Below are 16913 nucleotides of genomic sequence, written 5' to 3' on the forward strand. Positions count from 1 at the left end.
TCCACCCACTGAATCTCTTCAAGGTCAGTGTTAGTCATCTTTCCAAGCTTTCAGTCCTAATGATGTTCCGATCTCACAGAGAATAGGCTCCTTTCAATTAAGTGGGCCTCATTAGCAAATGAAAGCATCATGCTATATTCTTAACTTAGAATTTTATTTAGAATGACCTGGAAATAAGTCCTATTAAAATCAGTGGGACTTTTTCAGAGTAGGTATGTAAATGTTTCTGTTGTTATTTGTGCACTTTTTGCTTTTTTCACAGATTGTGTGTGTGTGTGTGAACCTATTCTCTAAAGCACCTGAGGTCAGGACCAGAATGAATGCTGGGAATTGGAATGGATGTAAGCTTATGAAAGGAAGATACAACCTAGAATTAAGAAGAAGTTTTCTGACAGTGAGAACAATTATCAAGTGGAACAACTTGAGTCCTGAACTTGTGAGGGTTCCATCACTGGCGGTTTTTAGAAGAGATTGGACAATTGGGCCTCCTGCTTGGGCATGAGGCTTATTTATTTATCACCCATCTTAACCCATTTATTAGCCATCCATCTTACCATAGGGTAACTCTGGGTAGAGTAGACTCAGGGTAACTCTGGATTGGACTAGAATACCTTCAAGCTCCCTTCCAACTTCTTTCCAACCTTGTTATTTTGTAGTTTGTATTCAGGTGAAGTTGAATGGAATATTTCACAATCGGGGTGGGTTCCTGAACTGGTTGGTATTGGTTCACTGCACGTGCGCTTTGCCAAATAGTATTAAGAGTTGTTAACCTAATCTTGCATAGCTTCTTCTCTGGTAATATTGTACTGCTGACTAGAGTATACAAAACATTTGCTAGACCAATTCTCGAATACAGCTCATCTGTCTGGAACCCGCACTGCATATTAGACATTAACACAATTGAGCGAGTCCAGAGATATTTCACAAGAAGAGTCCTCCACTCCTCTGCTCACAACAGAATACCTTATGCCACCAGGCTTGAAGTTTTGGGCTTAGACAACTTAGAACTGCGCCACCTTCAGTCTGACCTAGGTGTAGTACACAAAATTATCTGCTACAAAGTCCTACCTGTCAATGACTACTTCAGCTTCAACCACAATAATACACAAGCACACAATAGATACAAACTTAAGATAAACCGCTCCAAACTTCATTGCAAAAAATATGACTTCAGCAACAGAGTGGTCAAAGTCTGGAATGCACTACCAAATTCTGTGGTTTCTTCCCCAACCCCCACAACTTTAACCTTAGACTGTCTACTGTCGACCTCACCCCATTCCTGAGAGGTCTGTAAGAGGCATGCGTAAGTGCACCAAAGTGCCTACGATCCCTGTCCTAATTATCTCCATTTATTATCCATTTCATGTATTCATAATCATGTTTATACTTATATCTGTTATCTTATACATGCTTGACAAATAATAATAAATGAAATAAAAAATAAATACTTCTTGTAGTCAAGAACTTTAAGTCAGAGAAAAGAGCAGTGGCCTTATCCCCTATATCTAATGGCAAACATGAGCAGAAGTCTTCTTCCAGATTTCAATACACTAATAAATAATTTAGCTTCATATTATGGAAGAAGTTCATGTCCATGGATAATTGCAGGTAGAGTCAAAGCACTCAAGGTGACCACTGCAGTTGTGTGACTGAAGTCCTGTCCCTTTTTATATGTTTGGAACAGAATCAACTTTTCTAATATAGCCTGCCTGAACAATATAGTCTCTTTGCTTTATGCATATGGGACATACTGACGAGAATACCTCAGTGTGTGGGAAGCAGGAACTGCAATAATACATTTTTGGGGGGTGGGGGGAACCTGCTTGCTTGTTTTTAATCACAGCAACACGTCTGTAAGAGTGAAGTAATTTAGTAAGCAGGTGCACTGGGATAAATATACTTACCCGGTTCAGCCATGGAGCGAGGTTCTAATAAAAAAGAAAAAAACAATACTTAATTCTGTATTTATTTTAACATACATCATATTCTTTCAAAGTTTTGCATGAAAAACTATATATTTGGAGGACAATTTGCATCACTTAAGCTTCTTTAAATCCAGATAGATGGATCTTTAAACTGCTGGAATAATACAATTATTTTTGGTCCTGTTCCTAATCTTTGACTCATTTTAAAGAGGAGAAGGAGGAAGAGGAGAAAAAGGAGGAGTCAGAATCAAAAACCCAGATCCAATCACAGTGGAGAACCAGGGTCAAGTCCTATTGCTCCTGACTCTGCCCAAAGACCTCTGTCACAAGCTAGACTCCCAGCCATCCATCCCATAAGAATGCTCTGGTCTTTGAAGAAGTTGGTTATTAGAAATAACATTGGCTTGTATGAATTTGTAGTGGTTTAAGATTATGCCTTGTTGTCTACTACCCTGTTTCCCTGAAAATAAGCCCTCCCTGAAAATATTGCAACACAGCAGCAGCCATGAGGTGACTACGCTCACTGCCTCCTGTACCTCAAAAATAATAAGACTTCCCTGAAAATAAGGCCAAGTGCTTATTTCGGGGGTCCAAAGAAAATAAGACCCTGCCTTATTATGGGGGAAACACGGTATAGTGCAGTATCTTACACAACAAGGCATTATATTCTACAATACATTGCTGTTTATTGCTGATCTTTAACTATGAACTCCTGTTTCACTGTCTTTACTATGATAATCCAGAATATACATATGGTAGTTATCTCCACAATATTTTAATTTCATTTCTTTTCTCTGTTGGTGAAACCTAAACCTGAACTTGCTTCAAGTTTTAGGGGCAGAGTTTAAATGTTTTACCCTGGGTGGGCAAAAGGGTAACAATCTAGAAAATTACCAATTCATCAAAAAGTTATTTGCTGTTCTCTACAGAATATTGTCCATGAAAGTCTATGCTGGACTGTTTATAGCTATGGAAAACTGAACTGAGTTTCCAGACTAAATTTTCTCAGTTGCATCAGTTTTTGTATACAATGCAAGTAGTTGTATTGTTCATATGGTATAACCAGATATGATGGTTTGAAGCTGCTTCAAATCATTCTTCTCCCTGCTTTATCACTTTGATCTGTAACATGCAGACAATATTAACATGAGTGCATCTGATGTGCTTTGAGACCAATAGCAGTCCCAATTATTACAACTATTTCTATAGTGCACGAGATAATAGTACTTTAAAAATGCAGTTTTCACAGAATTTATTTACAAATATTTCCTTGTCAGTCACATGCAGCAGAAAACCCACTTTAATGCTACAGTACAGGTAGTCCTCGACTTACAACCGTTCATTTAGCAACCATTCAAAGTTACAGCGGCACTGAAAAAAGTGACATATGACCATTTTTCACAGTTATGACCTTTCCAGCATCCCCGTGGTCATGTGATTAAAATTCAGATGCTTGGCAACTAGTTCATATTTATGACCGCTGCTGTGTCCAATGGGGATTCACTTAACAACTGCGTTACTAACTTATCAACTGCAGTGATTCACTTAACAACTGAATCCAGAAATGCTGGATTCATGCCCCTGTCGGAGTCCGAATTTGTGGAGGAAGATGAGCTGGAACAAGAGCCAACAGAGATCATGAGGATGGCTCAATTGGCCTTGGAAGAAACTGGGGAAGGGCAGAGTCAGTCCGGGCAAGGTTTTTCAGGATTAGAAAGGCTTGCAGACAGGGAGGAGCAGGAGAGACAGAGCTCAGGTGAAGAGCAAGGACCACCATCTCCTGATCCTAGAGCACGGAGAGAAGAGAGAAGGGAAGAACAAAGCAGACTGAGCTGGCTATGAGGGAGGAGAGTGCCTGGGGACTGAGATGTAAGGAAGTGCTGGTGTCATTTGTCAGGAACAAGCATTGAATCTGTGGAACCTCATGTGCACTTGCCAACGCCTGGAGATTATTGTGCTTTGTCTTGGTTTGCTTGCTTTGCTGAACTTCTTGCTCTGGTTACTATCTGGCTAACCTGGCTTACCAAGTACTCATGGCCAGAGGTTGCTGAAGGTGCATGTGAGAGCTTTGCTCCAGGACTTGGTAGTAAACGTGGGGATGTTTGGGGGCAAAGTTGGAGCAATAAAGGGAAGCTAGACCTGTTCTCTAGCTGTGTTGCTTTCGTGTCATGCCCCGGGTCATCACAAAAGTTGAAAAATGGGGCAAGATTCACTTAACAAATGTCTCACTTAACAACAGAAATGTTGGGCTCAGTTGTGAGGACTTGAGGACTACCTGTAGTTGAGGACTACCTAAAAAGCGTACTTTTCTGTAATATTCTAAAGTCTGGAGAATCTTCTATCAATGTCCCTTCTCTGTACCACTCCACTTTTGGTGAAGGAGCTCCTTTCACCCGACATTCAAACACGACCAGCTGACCCTCAGAGGCTGATATATTTTGTAGCATCTAAAAGGAAAACAGACATTATGATATTTTAAGATTTTTAAAGATTAACACACAGGTGTGAATAAAGCAAAGTTCAGCATTGAGCATACTTGCTTCTGGTCACTGAATGGATACATCCGTGCAGTTTTCTTGTCATGATTTGCCATTGGTTTTGGCAGGAACAGGGGCCCATCGCTCAGCTTCCTACTTTAATTTACAGCCCAAGATTTCAAACATGGTCCCATCCAAGTACTGACCAGAGGAATCCCTGCTTATCTTCCTACATTAATCCAGGTTGGCCGTGTGCTACTTACCTGTTAAAGCTGTCAATGGAAAGTAGCAGGACAGAAGTTTTAAACTACAATATATGCTACCTAATCTGGTGCTTTCTAAATGAATTGGAATCTACTATCAATTTTATCTTTGCTGATGTTGCTTTTAAAAGATTGGAGATTGTCATCTGGAGAACTCCCTTAATTTGTATAACAGAAGTCTCTAATATTTTCAGATAGGTGTGCTGAAGATGTACTGATGTAAAAGAAGCAATTTTAGGACACTCAGGCTGATGATATAATCACTGAGCTTTTGAAAGTTATTTTAGGATTGGACAATGATGGCCCGAGGATTGGATCATCGCATCTACAGTACTTGTTTCCCCTTATGAGAAGAGCTCATTTAAGCAAATCACCTTGGTGAACACAGGAGCAGCTATTAGGGGTCTTCCATCCAGTCCTTGTAAATAATTAGTAGGGCTTTGATTCTAGTAATGAAACAAAGAAACAAATGTTAAGGCATATAATCAGGGATGGGCTTCAAAAAATTTTAGCAAGGGGTTCTCTGCCCAGTTGCTGGGTGGGCGTGGGCATGGTGGGTGTGGCCTAGTCAGCCTCCTGCACCATGGGGGGGTATTTTTGCTCTCCCCAAGGTCCGGAGGCTTTCCTCGAGCCTCCAGAAGGGCAAAAAGTGCCTTCTCAGGCTCTGGAGTCCCCCTGGAAGCCAGAAACATGCTTGTTTCTGGCCTTCCCAAACTTCAAGTAGGCCTGTTTTTTGCCTTCCCTAAGCCTCCATGTGTGCCCTGCACTTACCTGCATCCAAAACGGGACACAGGGGCTGTGGGGACTCCTGGGAGGGGCAGGGTGAGGTGGGCGGGGCCAGCCAGGAGAGGGATTTGGGGGTTCTCCAAGCTGCATCGAATCTTAGCTAGAGGTTCTCCCATACCCCTGCAAAAAAAGCAGCAGTCCACCCCTGCTATAATATAAATATAACATTTTTGCTTCTACAAAAACTGGTGAACGGAGAGAACTATATGAAAAAAATATTGTCCAAACCGTGTAGACTTTGCAGGAGAACATCTTTAAGCATGATATTAAAGTCCAGCTGACATGGAACCTAACCTTGTGGCAATTTTCATAGCATCACTGAAAGAAACGTGTATTTTTTTGTTTGTTTGCTTGTTTCCTGCTTTTATTACTTTTACAAATAACTCAACACAATGAACAGATTCCACACATATTTCTCTTCCTATTTTCCCCACAACAACAATCCTATGAGGCAGGTTGGGCTAAAAGACAGTGACTAGCCCAAAGTCACCCAGCTGGCTTTCATAGCTAAGGAGGAACTTGAACTCATAGCCTCCTGTTTCTAATCTGGTGCCTTAGCCACTAGACCAAACTGGTTCTCCTTAGATAAACATTGGCAACATCTTGCTCAAGCCCTTGGCCACACATTGCCCCACAATTTAACAAAAAAGCTGAACTTGAACCATTTATTATTCACAAAAGTAATTGGTTTATATTGTTATTTCTATCCCATTCTTTCATTATTAAAACAATCCCAATCTGGAACACTGTTCCCTAAAGAAGCTTTAAAATACAGTTACGGCTATCGTTATTTTTTAAAAGAAGTTTTAAAATGTAAGCCATTTCAAGGATTCTAAAATATGGACAGTGAAGAGACAGAAGTAAATTGTCAAAGCAGCACCAATATATGAAAAGACTCATGGCCCAGGTTGTTTACAATATGCTAAAATAAGTGAGGACATTCACAGAATAAAGAAACATTAAAACACAAAGCAATAACAGAACTCATAGTAGCTTTTAATTTAAAAAATACATGCTCATTCTCCAAAGGTCATTCAGAACAGGGGTCTCCAACTTGATTTCATTTAGGGCTGCATCAGGGTTGTGTTTGATTTTGGGGGTGGTGGAGGTGGGCATGGCTGGGGTGGGCATGGCCAGCTTGATGTCATTTGTGTTGGGGGCACCTGAGTGGCCCAGGCGGGGCTTGGGTGATCCATTGTCTCCAGCAGATGAATTTCTCAATGCCTCCTTGCCTTGTGATCAAATGCCACTTTTGCTAGTAGTTTGTTTGATAGCCCTCTGCCAGCAAAATGGTAGTCAGGAGGGGTGTCTGTGCCACCACCACCACCACCTCGCAGGCTTCATTTTTGGCCGCAATGACGTCTGCACCCCATGGGTCAGATCTGGCCCGTGGGTCTTGAGTTTGACACCTCTGCTTTAGAAACTCTTGGTCATTAAAAGCTAGAGAAGGATGCCAGTGAAATGTGCAAAAACTCAGTTGGAGAAGAAATAGAATGCTACTTCATAACTGGAATAGTTAAGGGTGACATAAAGCTGCATCAGCTGTGGGTTCCTAGCCTTTTAGTAAGATAAAAATGCAAAGGGTCTGGAATTGCTTCTCTAACCCTTCTGAATAAAGTAGAATTGTATTTGTAATAACCAGCTTTCTTTTCTGAATAAATTATATTCTTGTTTCCCCAACTCATAAATAATTTATGTTGGTCTGGTTACTTTATTTTGATTTGCATTCTCCCGTTTTTCATACCAGGATGAAAATAAAATTGCTTTACCACTTCAACTGAAAACCAAAGATTAAGGATAAAAATGCAAATTAATCCTAGTCTATAGAACAGCAGCTTCTGTAACATGGTGTCTTTTATGTATGTTAGCCTACAATTGGTTTCTTCCATGGGATACTCCCCATGAACCAGTGACTGCCCATCCCAGAATTCTTGGTCAAAACCTTTAATAGAATGTACTGGTTTGGAATTCTGAATCTTGCAAACCCTTCTCAAATGACTGAATGTCATTCAGAAAATAGCACCTTGGTTGGATGACAGCACCACAGCTACACAAAGCTAGTGGCATTTTTTGTCCCCTTGAGGAAAGCATCATATTTATTTTTCTTACCTGATACACAGGAACTGAGACAGGAAGTTTCATCAAAGGTTGTGGTTGAATGGATTCTTGATGGGTTGCAGAAGAATTAGCCAGAAGAGGAGTGGGAGGAAGGGGAGCAGGAGGAGGTGCAGTGGATGAGGTCTTAGTCTGGTTTTGGTACCTGGGGAAAAGTCGGAAAAGGCTAATTGACAAAAAAAGAAAACAACATGAGTTTGTGAAGGCTGAAACTACCTTTATCCATTGATTTTGAGTGATTTTAAAAAGCTACCTTGATAGATGGGGAAGTTTTGTCATACAACTGACTTTAAAGCTTCCCAAAGCATCCTTGCCCTAAAGTGTATCTCCTCCCTTTTGCCTTTACTAAGGATTCTAAGGAAGTTCTGTGGTTTAATTCCTTGCTCTGTGTGGGAAGAAGACAGTGATGAGATTCTAAATCTTTTCCTACCAGTTGTATGAGAGCATGCTTCATGGACCTGGGCAGCACTCAAAGACCGCCCTCAGTGTCAGCACTGGTGAGCTGAGCTATATTTTTTTTTAGCTCAGTTGAGGTGCGGCAATTTGCTCTGCTGCGTGAATCAGCTGAGGTAAAAAACAAGGGAATATAGGACAGGGAATGATGGGGGTGGGCAACCAGAAGTGGTATTTGCCGGTTCTCTGAACTACTCAAAATTTCCACTACTGGTTCACCCAAACCGGTCCGAACCAGCTGAATACCACCTCTGGAAACAGGAATGGTGAACAATTTTTTGAGAGGTGAAAGATGGGATATTCCAGCCGCTCCTGAGGGAATTAAAACTAAGGATGCCCTTGAACTGGACTCAGCTCCAGGTGATGACCTTCAGGTCTCCTCAGAAGCATTATAGCAATAGTTTGCTGTTGCTTTTTCCTGGGATTTTTTTCTCAACTTTCCAGTCCAGCCCTGAGATTTTGAGGCACTCCCCTCACTGTACTAATCTAAACAACAGAACGTCAATAATTTTAGAAAGACCAAATATTTTGAGTGGTGCTTCAAATGCTCAGAAATTACTAGCAGATTTTTTCAAAGTGCTAGGCATCCTTGTGGTCCACAAACTAATACAAGCCCTCCACATTTTCCATTATTGTTAATCTGCATGAGTACTTCTTTGCAATGATCACAATATATGTAAATGAAGAGAGGGCTATGTTGAGGTACTGAGAATTAAAAAGGAGACCCATTAAAAGAGGGAGCTTATAGTTGGGGATTAGGGTGAGAATGGACCTTCACTGGCTAAGTCATTCTTACCGTCTGGAAATAGGAATGGGGAAATATCACATAGCAGTGACTGAACAGACAGCTGCAGAGATCAGATTTTCTCATTGGCAAGACTTGTCACATTTTTGGCAAACATAATACTCATTTTCGTTATATGAAAAATATTGAAGTTTATCTAGTGACAGGTGGCAAGAAAGGGAAACTCTAGTTAATTGAGACTTAATCCTTTCTAATCCTGTCCTTTGAGAAGAAAAGTTTGAGAACAAAGGTTCTCAAAAGTAGTCTATTAACGTTTGCTTTAGTGGAAAGCAAGAGACCTCAGTTTCTTCTTGAGACTTCACTGAAGTTTGAGAAAGACACATATCTATTTAGCCAGCCTTTTGAACGCTTGTATCTTATGGATTTGCTGGAATGAGGAAAAAAACTGTTTCAAATGTTAAACAGAAGGGCCAGGAAAATCTTGTCTCCATAAACCTGAAAATAATAATGTAATGATTGCGTATATTTTCAAGCTACTGCAATTGGAGAAGACATAATTAGAGTCTATACAAGACAACTATCAATTGCATACCAATATGAACTGAATTTCCTGTGAAATTATAGTTTGCCATTTGTATAAATAACAGAATAACAAAGTTGGAAGGGTCCTTGGAGGTCTTCTAGTCCAACCCGGATTGTCCAATCTCTTCTTAAAAACCTCCAGTATTGGAGCACCCACAAGCCATTCCACTGATTAATTGTTCTCACTGTCAGGAAATTTCTCCTTAGTTCTAGGTTGCTTCTCTCCTTGATCAGTTTCCATCCATTGCTTCTTGTCCTCCCTTCAGGTGCTTTGGAGAATAGATTGACCCCCTCCCCCTCTTCTTTGTGGCATCCTAAAGCCTTTGTGACTTTAAATATTGGAACACTGCTATCATATCACCCCAGTTGTTCTTGTTATTAGACTAGACATAACTAATTCCTGCAACCATTCTTCATATGTTTATCTTCAATCCCCTAACCATCTTTATTGCTCTTCTTTGTACTCTTTCTAGAGTCTCAACATCTTTATTATATCATGGCAACCAAAACTGGATGCAATATTCCAAGTGTGGTCTTACCAAGGCATTATAAAATGGTATTAACATTTCACATGTTCTTGATTCTATCATTCTATTAATGTACTCTAGGATTGTGTTGGCTTTTTTGGCAGGTGCAGCACATTTCTGGCTCATATTTAAGTGGTTGTCTACTAGAACTTAAAGACCTTCTTGCAGTTACTACTGTTGAGGCAGGTACTACTTATGCTATGCATTTGGTTTTTCTTGCCTACATGTAAAAATCCTGCTTTTCTCTACATTGAATTTCATTTTGTTAGATAGGGCCCAATGTTCAAATCTGTCAAGATCCTTCTGTATCTTGAGTCCATCTTCTAGAATGTTGGCTATTCCTGCCACCTTGGTGTCATCTGCAAATTTGATGAGTTCTACTTCTATCCCCTTGTCTAAGTCATTGCTGAAGATATTGAAGATTACTGGGCCTAAGACATAGCTTTGGGGTATATATAATTTTTGATTAATCAGCAGCAGCAGCAGCAACATTTATTAAACTTGTATACCATCTACCTCTGAACAACTCTATAGTCTTAGTTTTCCAAGTTAGTGCAAAGGGAGGTGAGGGAGATGGGAATTATTACTATACAGGCTTTGATTTTGTTGTTTCACTGGTGATGACATCTAGTCACCCTTTATCTATTTGGAAGCTAAGTAGTAAATTACAGGGCTTCTGGTTAGGTAGGAAAGTTAAAAAGAGATCTCAGAAGAAGACAATGGCTAACCTATTTGGTATTGCTTCCTACAGCACCTACATAAAAACATATATTAAGTCATCAGAGACAGTTCCAAAGAACTTGCTGCATCATTTTCCAAATAAAATTGATCCACTACTTGTTTTTTGGCTGATCAATAACACATACCAATTCATATAAGGAGCATTTTGAAACAGATGCCATAGATTGGGAAAATGAGATGTGAGAGAAGTTTATTCCCACTCTTCTGATTCAATTCCCTATCACCCCAATTCCCTGCAATTGTTTTTAAAAGCAAAGTAACAAGTTGGGAAATCTAACCCAAGAATAGAAGTGTCCACAAATGTCCCAAATTCACACCACACTTACCGATCCATTTCTTCTTTGCCACTGTCACTTTCTGATTCTGAAGATGAGACCCCTGTGGAAAAGCAAAGATTACTTTCATGGGGCAACATATTTATTAATTTACTTATCTGAGTGCAATGTAGACTGCCTGTTTGATGTTTGTTGTTGATATCACAATGATTTAGTGCAACTAATTTGATTTATGGGACTGGATCCTAATATCTTTGGAAACTTTCCTTAGCAATTATGTCCCTATAAGAAATGTGTCCCCTTTGGGAGAGTCATTTCTTATAAGGACATACAAAGCCCTGTGCTGCTGGTTCTGCTATAGTATTGTTGGACAGATGACAATTGGCACCCTTACACTTTTTATTCCACTGAAAAATACAACTATTATTTTCAGTCACTGCTGGGAAAATCTACCGGTAAACTGTTTTAAAACTGACCATCATTTGTGTTGCAATATAAATTTTCACTCCTTGGTGTTGATGTTAAGTACCGTAGAAGCCACATAACATCATGTTCATTGTATAGTCATTATACAAATGCATTGATTATGTTGCAACTCATATAAATTATATAATTTTATGATTATATCATAATACATAAGACATTACATCTTCCCTGATATCCAGACTCCTAAGAGAAATAGTGTAAAACTTGTTTGGGAATAGATTCGGATATGATGTTTGTTGCTTAAAACAGCTTTAAAAAGGTCAGGCAATCTCCTCAAAACTGGATATGCCATGGTTAAATAGGTAAATTAGGTAATAGGTATATGCTTTACAATTAAGTGTGTTTGTGTGTGTGTGTGTGTGTGTGTGTGTGTGTGTGTGTCTGTACATAGACACTGGCATGAATGAAAAGCACAATGCCATAAAGAGATTGTAGTATCATACAAGTGATGGCAATTAGTTTAAATTTCTTCCAAATTCTACCCAAAACACTGCAAAGAACTCTGCAAATCTGGCTGACAGTATCTGTGTGTGTGTGTGTGTGTGTGTGTGTGTGTGTGTGTGTGTATACATACATTCATACATACATACATACATACATACATACATACATACATACATACATACGCATATAGTCCCCAGATACTGAAACATGTTACCTCATCCAAATTCTGGTTTTCTTTCCATTTCCTTTTTTTTTTTTTTTTGCAAAATTCATAGTATTAATCTTATTACAGCCCCTGACAGAAAGATCTTAAAGGTTGAAGGACCAACTTCAGATACTTTGTTGTCTGTAATACAATTGTTGCTTCATTTGTATACTGAGAAATGGCCATTGGCAATTGGAAGAGACAATGGGAAGACATTTTGATTTCTTCAAGAACAGATGACAGCTATCATTATCCTTTAAAATTAGTGGTTTCATGCACATTATAAATAAGAGTAGCAACCTGTTTTCATATCTCAGGACTTCATTTGAATTAAGAAAGCGTGTGTGTGTGTGTGTGTGTGTGTGTGTGTGTGTGTGTGTTTGTGTGTGTGTAACACAAGTTCTATATGCTGCTTTCCCTAGTTCAGTTTCAAGCTTCCACAATTACCTTCTACATAAATCTCTGCGGACGTTGAGTCTGTCCCATAGATGTTAGACGCAAAGCAGGAGTAGCGCCCAGTGTCTTCTTCAAAAGCTTCAACAATAATTAGAGAATGCAGCTCTCCTGATTGGATGATCTGAATATATGGTGAATTTTCAAGCTCTTTCCCTTCACAATACCATCTGCAAAATAAGGCAAGTATTGTCACCCTTGACAGATGAATGGGAAGACATAGTACAACAATAGCAACAACTTACTAATCAACCCTAAGCAGACTTTCCATTTAAATGAAACTAACACAAAAGGGTAAATAACCGATTGTATTTAGCTGTAGTTAAAAACTGAGCTGCATTATGTTCCAAGTACAGATGTACTTGTTGAACAATGCAAGGTGGAACCAGGCTCAGATAGTAGTTTGTTGGAACTACAGATTCAAGTTTACATATGCAAAATGGCATGAAATTCAGAGAATAATCATACTGTAGATCCATTACTATTTCTCAGTAACACTTCTAGTATTTAGCAGATCAATTGGGAAACATTTAGTCTTCCAAGAAAGATGGAGTCAAACTTTAACCTTAAACAAAGATAGATGTATATTGACCATATATACCTATAGAATATGTGTATATATGATCATAAAATAAACACACACATACACAGATACATATTCTACAGCTGTATTTTGCATGTGTTCATTATGATTACCTATATGTAAAATATATTAGAGTAATTCACTATATTTCACATGTTGGAATAATATATAACAACACTGAAGGATCTATGTAGAATATAAGTATTTCAGCACTGTTTAGAATGGAATGGAATGGAATAGAATAGAATAGAATAGAATAGAATAGAATAGAATAGAATAGAATAGAATAGAATAGAATAGAATAGAATAGAATAGAATAGAATAGAATAGAATAGAATAGAATTCTTTATTGGCTAAGTGTGATTGGACACACAAAGAATTTGTCTGGTGCATATTTACTGTTTACTGAATTTTTCTGCTTATGAAAACAATGATCAAAATAATATGACAGTTGAGATATCTTCTGCATGAAATCGGGATTCATCCATGCAGTTTTTAAAAACTGTATCTACACTTAAGTTTAAAATCTGGGGAAATTTTTTTCCAATTTGACACTGATTTTGATTTCTCTGCTGCACATCTTAGATGAAACTAAATTATTACTTTTTTGAGTGTAATTGTACATTCCTCCATTAAATGTCCACTTCAAGATAAAACAACCAATAAATGCTAAAAGCAGATGATATAACATGCAAACATTATTTCCAATTTATTTGCATGTTTAGGAAGTCGAACAAATAGTGGTATTACTGTTCCTTCATTGGCTCTATGGGAGCGGAAATATTTGAATCCAGTATCTATTAAATCTAAATGGCCATACATGTGTGGGTCAAGAATGGCTTGTTAACAGTTATTGTGGAGGAACACAATGCTCTTCTTTACCCTTTTATCCTCAGGTGTGAAAACATACAAAAACACATTTGCTTTTAGATTATCGTGATCTGTGAACCTTACCTTTATGACATGTTTAACCATGGTTTTTACCTTAATGATTTTTATGAACGACACCAAAAGGTCATGACCTAATGCAATGAATGAATTTAGGCATTTAGTATAGCCTTAACAGATTAAAAGCACTTCTAAATAAAACAAAAAAACAAACATCCCTGATTTCTGGGGAATACCTAAACCAGTGTTGGCGAACCTTTTCAGCTCCGAGTGCTGAAACAGGAGCACGCGTGAACATGCCGGAAACCAGAAGAGAAGCCCCCTGGTACGCATGTGCATGCCAGGGAGATGATCTTCCGGTTTCCAGCATGTACATGTGCACTGGCCAGCTGGTCTTCACGTGCACCTGCGCACCAGAAACTGGAAGACCAGATGGCTGGTGTGCATGTTTGTGCTGGAAACCAGAAGATCCTCTTCCCGCATGCATGCTCTTCCGGTTTCCAGCGCTCCCGTGCGCATGAAGACCAGTGTGCCAAAACCCAGAAGAGCAACAAATAATGGCTTGCATGCCCAGAGAGACGGCTCTGCATGCCACTTCTGGCACGTGTGCCATAGGTTCGCTATCACAAACCCAAGCTTTATGAGAGGATGAGATCTTTTGATCTTAGGAATTTTTTTTTATTGTTTTGCCTATGATGCTCATATCTTGTTGTTATACTATTGTTTATTACTCCGAATAATTTAGAAATTCATTTTTTTCCTAAGAAGGCTCCAAAATCAGAAAGTAAGGTCAGAGAAGTTAATAACTCTTGAACCATATGCAAACATAACAATGTCATCTAGATATTTTTAACTACAATCCTAGTGCTATCAGCCACTTCAGCTAATCAAAACAAGTGCAGCCTGGAAGGTTCTAAGTTCCTACTTTAAGGTTAAAGCAATGGTGGAGCAGTACTGTATGACAGAAAATACAAGTTGTTGAAAATGCAATAAAGGTACTTTTCACTCCCTGATTATGGGCATGTTGGAAGTATCTGGTTAATCTCTTTTGGAACTAAGATACTTTATAAGAGGAGTACTTGAACAGGTAAGGCAATTTCTATATTCTTTTGTGCTCTGGACTGTGCATCAATTTCTATTGTAAGTGAACTGGACAATGCCAGTAGAGTAGCTCGAAGTAAAATTAAGGAGAAATTCACATGGCTCCCCCATCTTCAGGTTTTTATGCAGTTCATGTGGACAATGAAACAAGGAAAATCTGTATTCACTTGGAGGCACTCATGCAAGGGAATCTCAAGCATCTATTCAAGAAGGCATAACATATGGGGGGTTTCAAATATGTAACTGATAAAATAAATACCCATGTATTGCCTGCTTTAGTTGATTTCCCTCTTTATCCTCTCTGTTCAGCTTAGATATTGTCTTAAGATAATTTCAGATAAAATAAATTTAATAAAAGTTAAAGACAGTAGCAATTTTTCTTCCCTCTCCATAATACAGATAGATAAATGCTGTAGGATAGTCATATGCATATTTAAGAATAAACCCATAAACTATAGATTTTAATGCGCAAACTGGAACTTCTTTATATTAGATTTCAGTTTATAACTCTGCACAACAAAATCTGTTTGTCCAACTATTTAATATATTTAAAAATAAACCTTGCAGTTTGGCAGAGTAGCATGGAGTATGTTAGGGTTAGGAAAGACTGGGGAAAATGCTCTTTTAAGCTTCCCCATCTTCACCTATTTTTTCCTGTTTCCTATAACAGTAGGCAGGGGAACAAAAGAAATGAATTGCCCTTCCTCCCCTCCTTCCTTCCTTCCTTCCTTCCTTCCTTCCTTCCTTCCTTCCTTCCTTCCTTCCTTCCTTCCTCTGACATACTGATCAGGGGAAGTGGTTATTTGTTTAAATAAATTAATGGACATGGTCTTGTTCCCTTCCTTCCTTCTTTCTGTTCTCTCTTCTGCCTCATTTCTTCTTCTCTCATGAGCTGGCAATTTCCAAATCCATTGGAAATGGGCAGCTTACAGATTCAAATAAACAACCCAAGAAAACTCAATGATTAAAGTGCAGCAACTGTAACAACACAAGAGATGTAAAGCAAAGGTCTTCAAACTTGGCAACTTTAAGACTTGTGGACTTCAACTCCCAGAATTCTCCAGCCAGCTCTGCTCTGTGGCTGGAGAATTCTGGGAGTTGAAGTCCATAAATCTTAAAATTGCCAAGTTTGGGGAGCCCTGATTTAGAGTTTTGATCATAAAATCACAGCAACCATTTTGGTGTTTTGACCCTCCCAGATATCCCTCTACTATAGCATGAAGTTGCTGTCTAACCCTTAATCTTCAACAGACTTTCTTGGGATCTCCACCTGTAAAATTTCTGTAAAAAGTTTTATTTTTTTGTTAACCCCTTTCCCCCATTTTCTTCTGGGGACTTTCTTGGTGAGAGGATCCTGGATCTCTACCCCATATTCTTATCTGCAGTGGGCAAGGTTTTTTGCTCATTCATAATTAGCACCATTCACAAGAAGTGGGAAACTTGCTATGATCGGAATGCTGTGCTTGTTTTTGATGTATACACCAGCATTTCTCACGTGAAACAAAATCCCCATAGTCATATAAGTAATGAATCAGGGATGATAATATGCCACTTTGACAGTGTGCATTAATCTGTGTATCCTCCCTTGAGTAAATGCAGCTAAAGTTTCTGTTAGTCTTTTATCTTACTGATGCCGTGTATCGGACTCGGAAAATAATTAAGTCAATGTAATTAGGTATCTGGGGTAACTTGTGGTTACAAAAAAAATGCTTGTGGCATCTAATAACTCTGTTAATAATAGGTTTCATCAATGGATAAATTTACCTTATGCATAATCAAAATTTTGGTCCATAAACTTGATTATAGCATTACCCACAATCTGGTATCTTCCAGATGGAATGCAAATTTTACCAGAATTCTCAAC

The 16913-nt window shown here is 38.7% G+C and overlaps 1 protein-coding gene across 4 annotated transcripts in view; it reads right to left on the bottom strand.

Annotated features, from left to right (window-relative positions):
- The window catches only part of MYPN (myopalladin), a 117912-nt gene that overhangs the window by 48222 nt on the left and 52777 nt on the right, over window positions 1-16913 (bottom strand). For 3 of the 4 annotated variants that reach the window (XM_087702514.1, XM_087702517.1, XM_087702513.1), the window contains 6 exons: window positions 12472-12647; window positions 10941-10992; window positions 7561-7732; window positions 5040-5111; window positions 4231-4372; window positions 1905-1928 (listed from right to left, as the gene is read on the bottom strand). In XM_087702514.1, the coding sequence (XP_087558640.1) occupies window positions 1905-1928; window positions 4231-4372; window positions 5040-5111; window positions 7561-7732; window positions 10941-10992; window positions 12472-12647 (638 nt within the window). The remainder of the gene's footprint in view (window positions 1-1904; window positions 1929-4230; window positions 4373-5039; window positions 5112-7560; window positions 7733-10940; window positions 10993-12471; window positions 12648-16913) is intronic. The other variant, XM_087702515.1, reaches the window with a different exon arrangement.

The sequence above is a fragment of the Thamnophis sirtalis genome, unplaced genomic scaffold (genome assembly GCF_051295495.1).
Source record: "Thamnophis sirtalis isolate CommonGarterSnake01/CBP01778 unplaced genomic scaffold, rThaSir2_p1.2 scaffold_15, whole genome shotgun sequence".
NCBI lineage: Eukaryota > Metazoa > Chordata > Lepidosauria > Squamata > Natricidae > Thamnophis > Thamnophis sirtalis.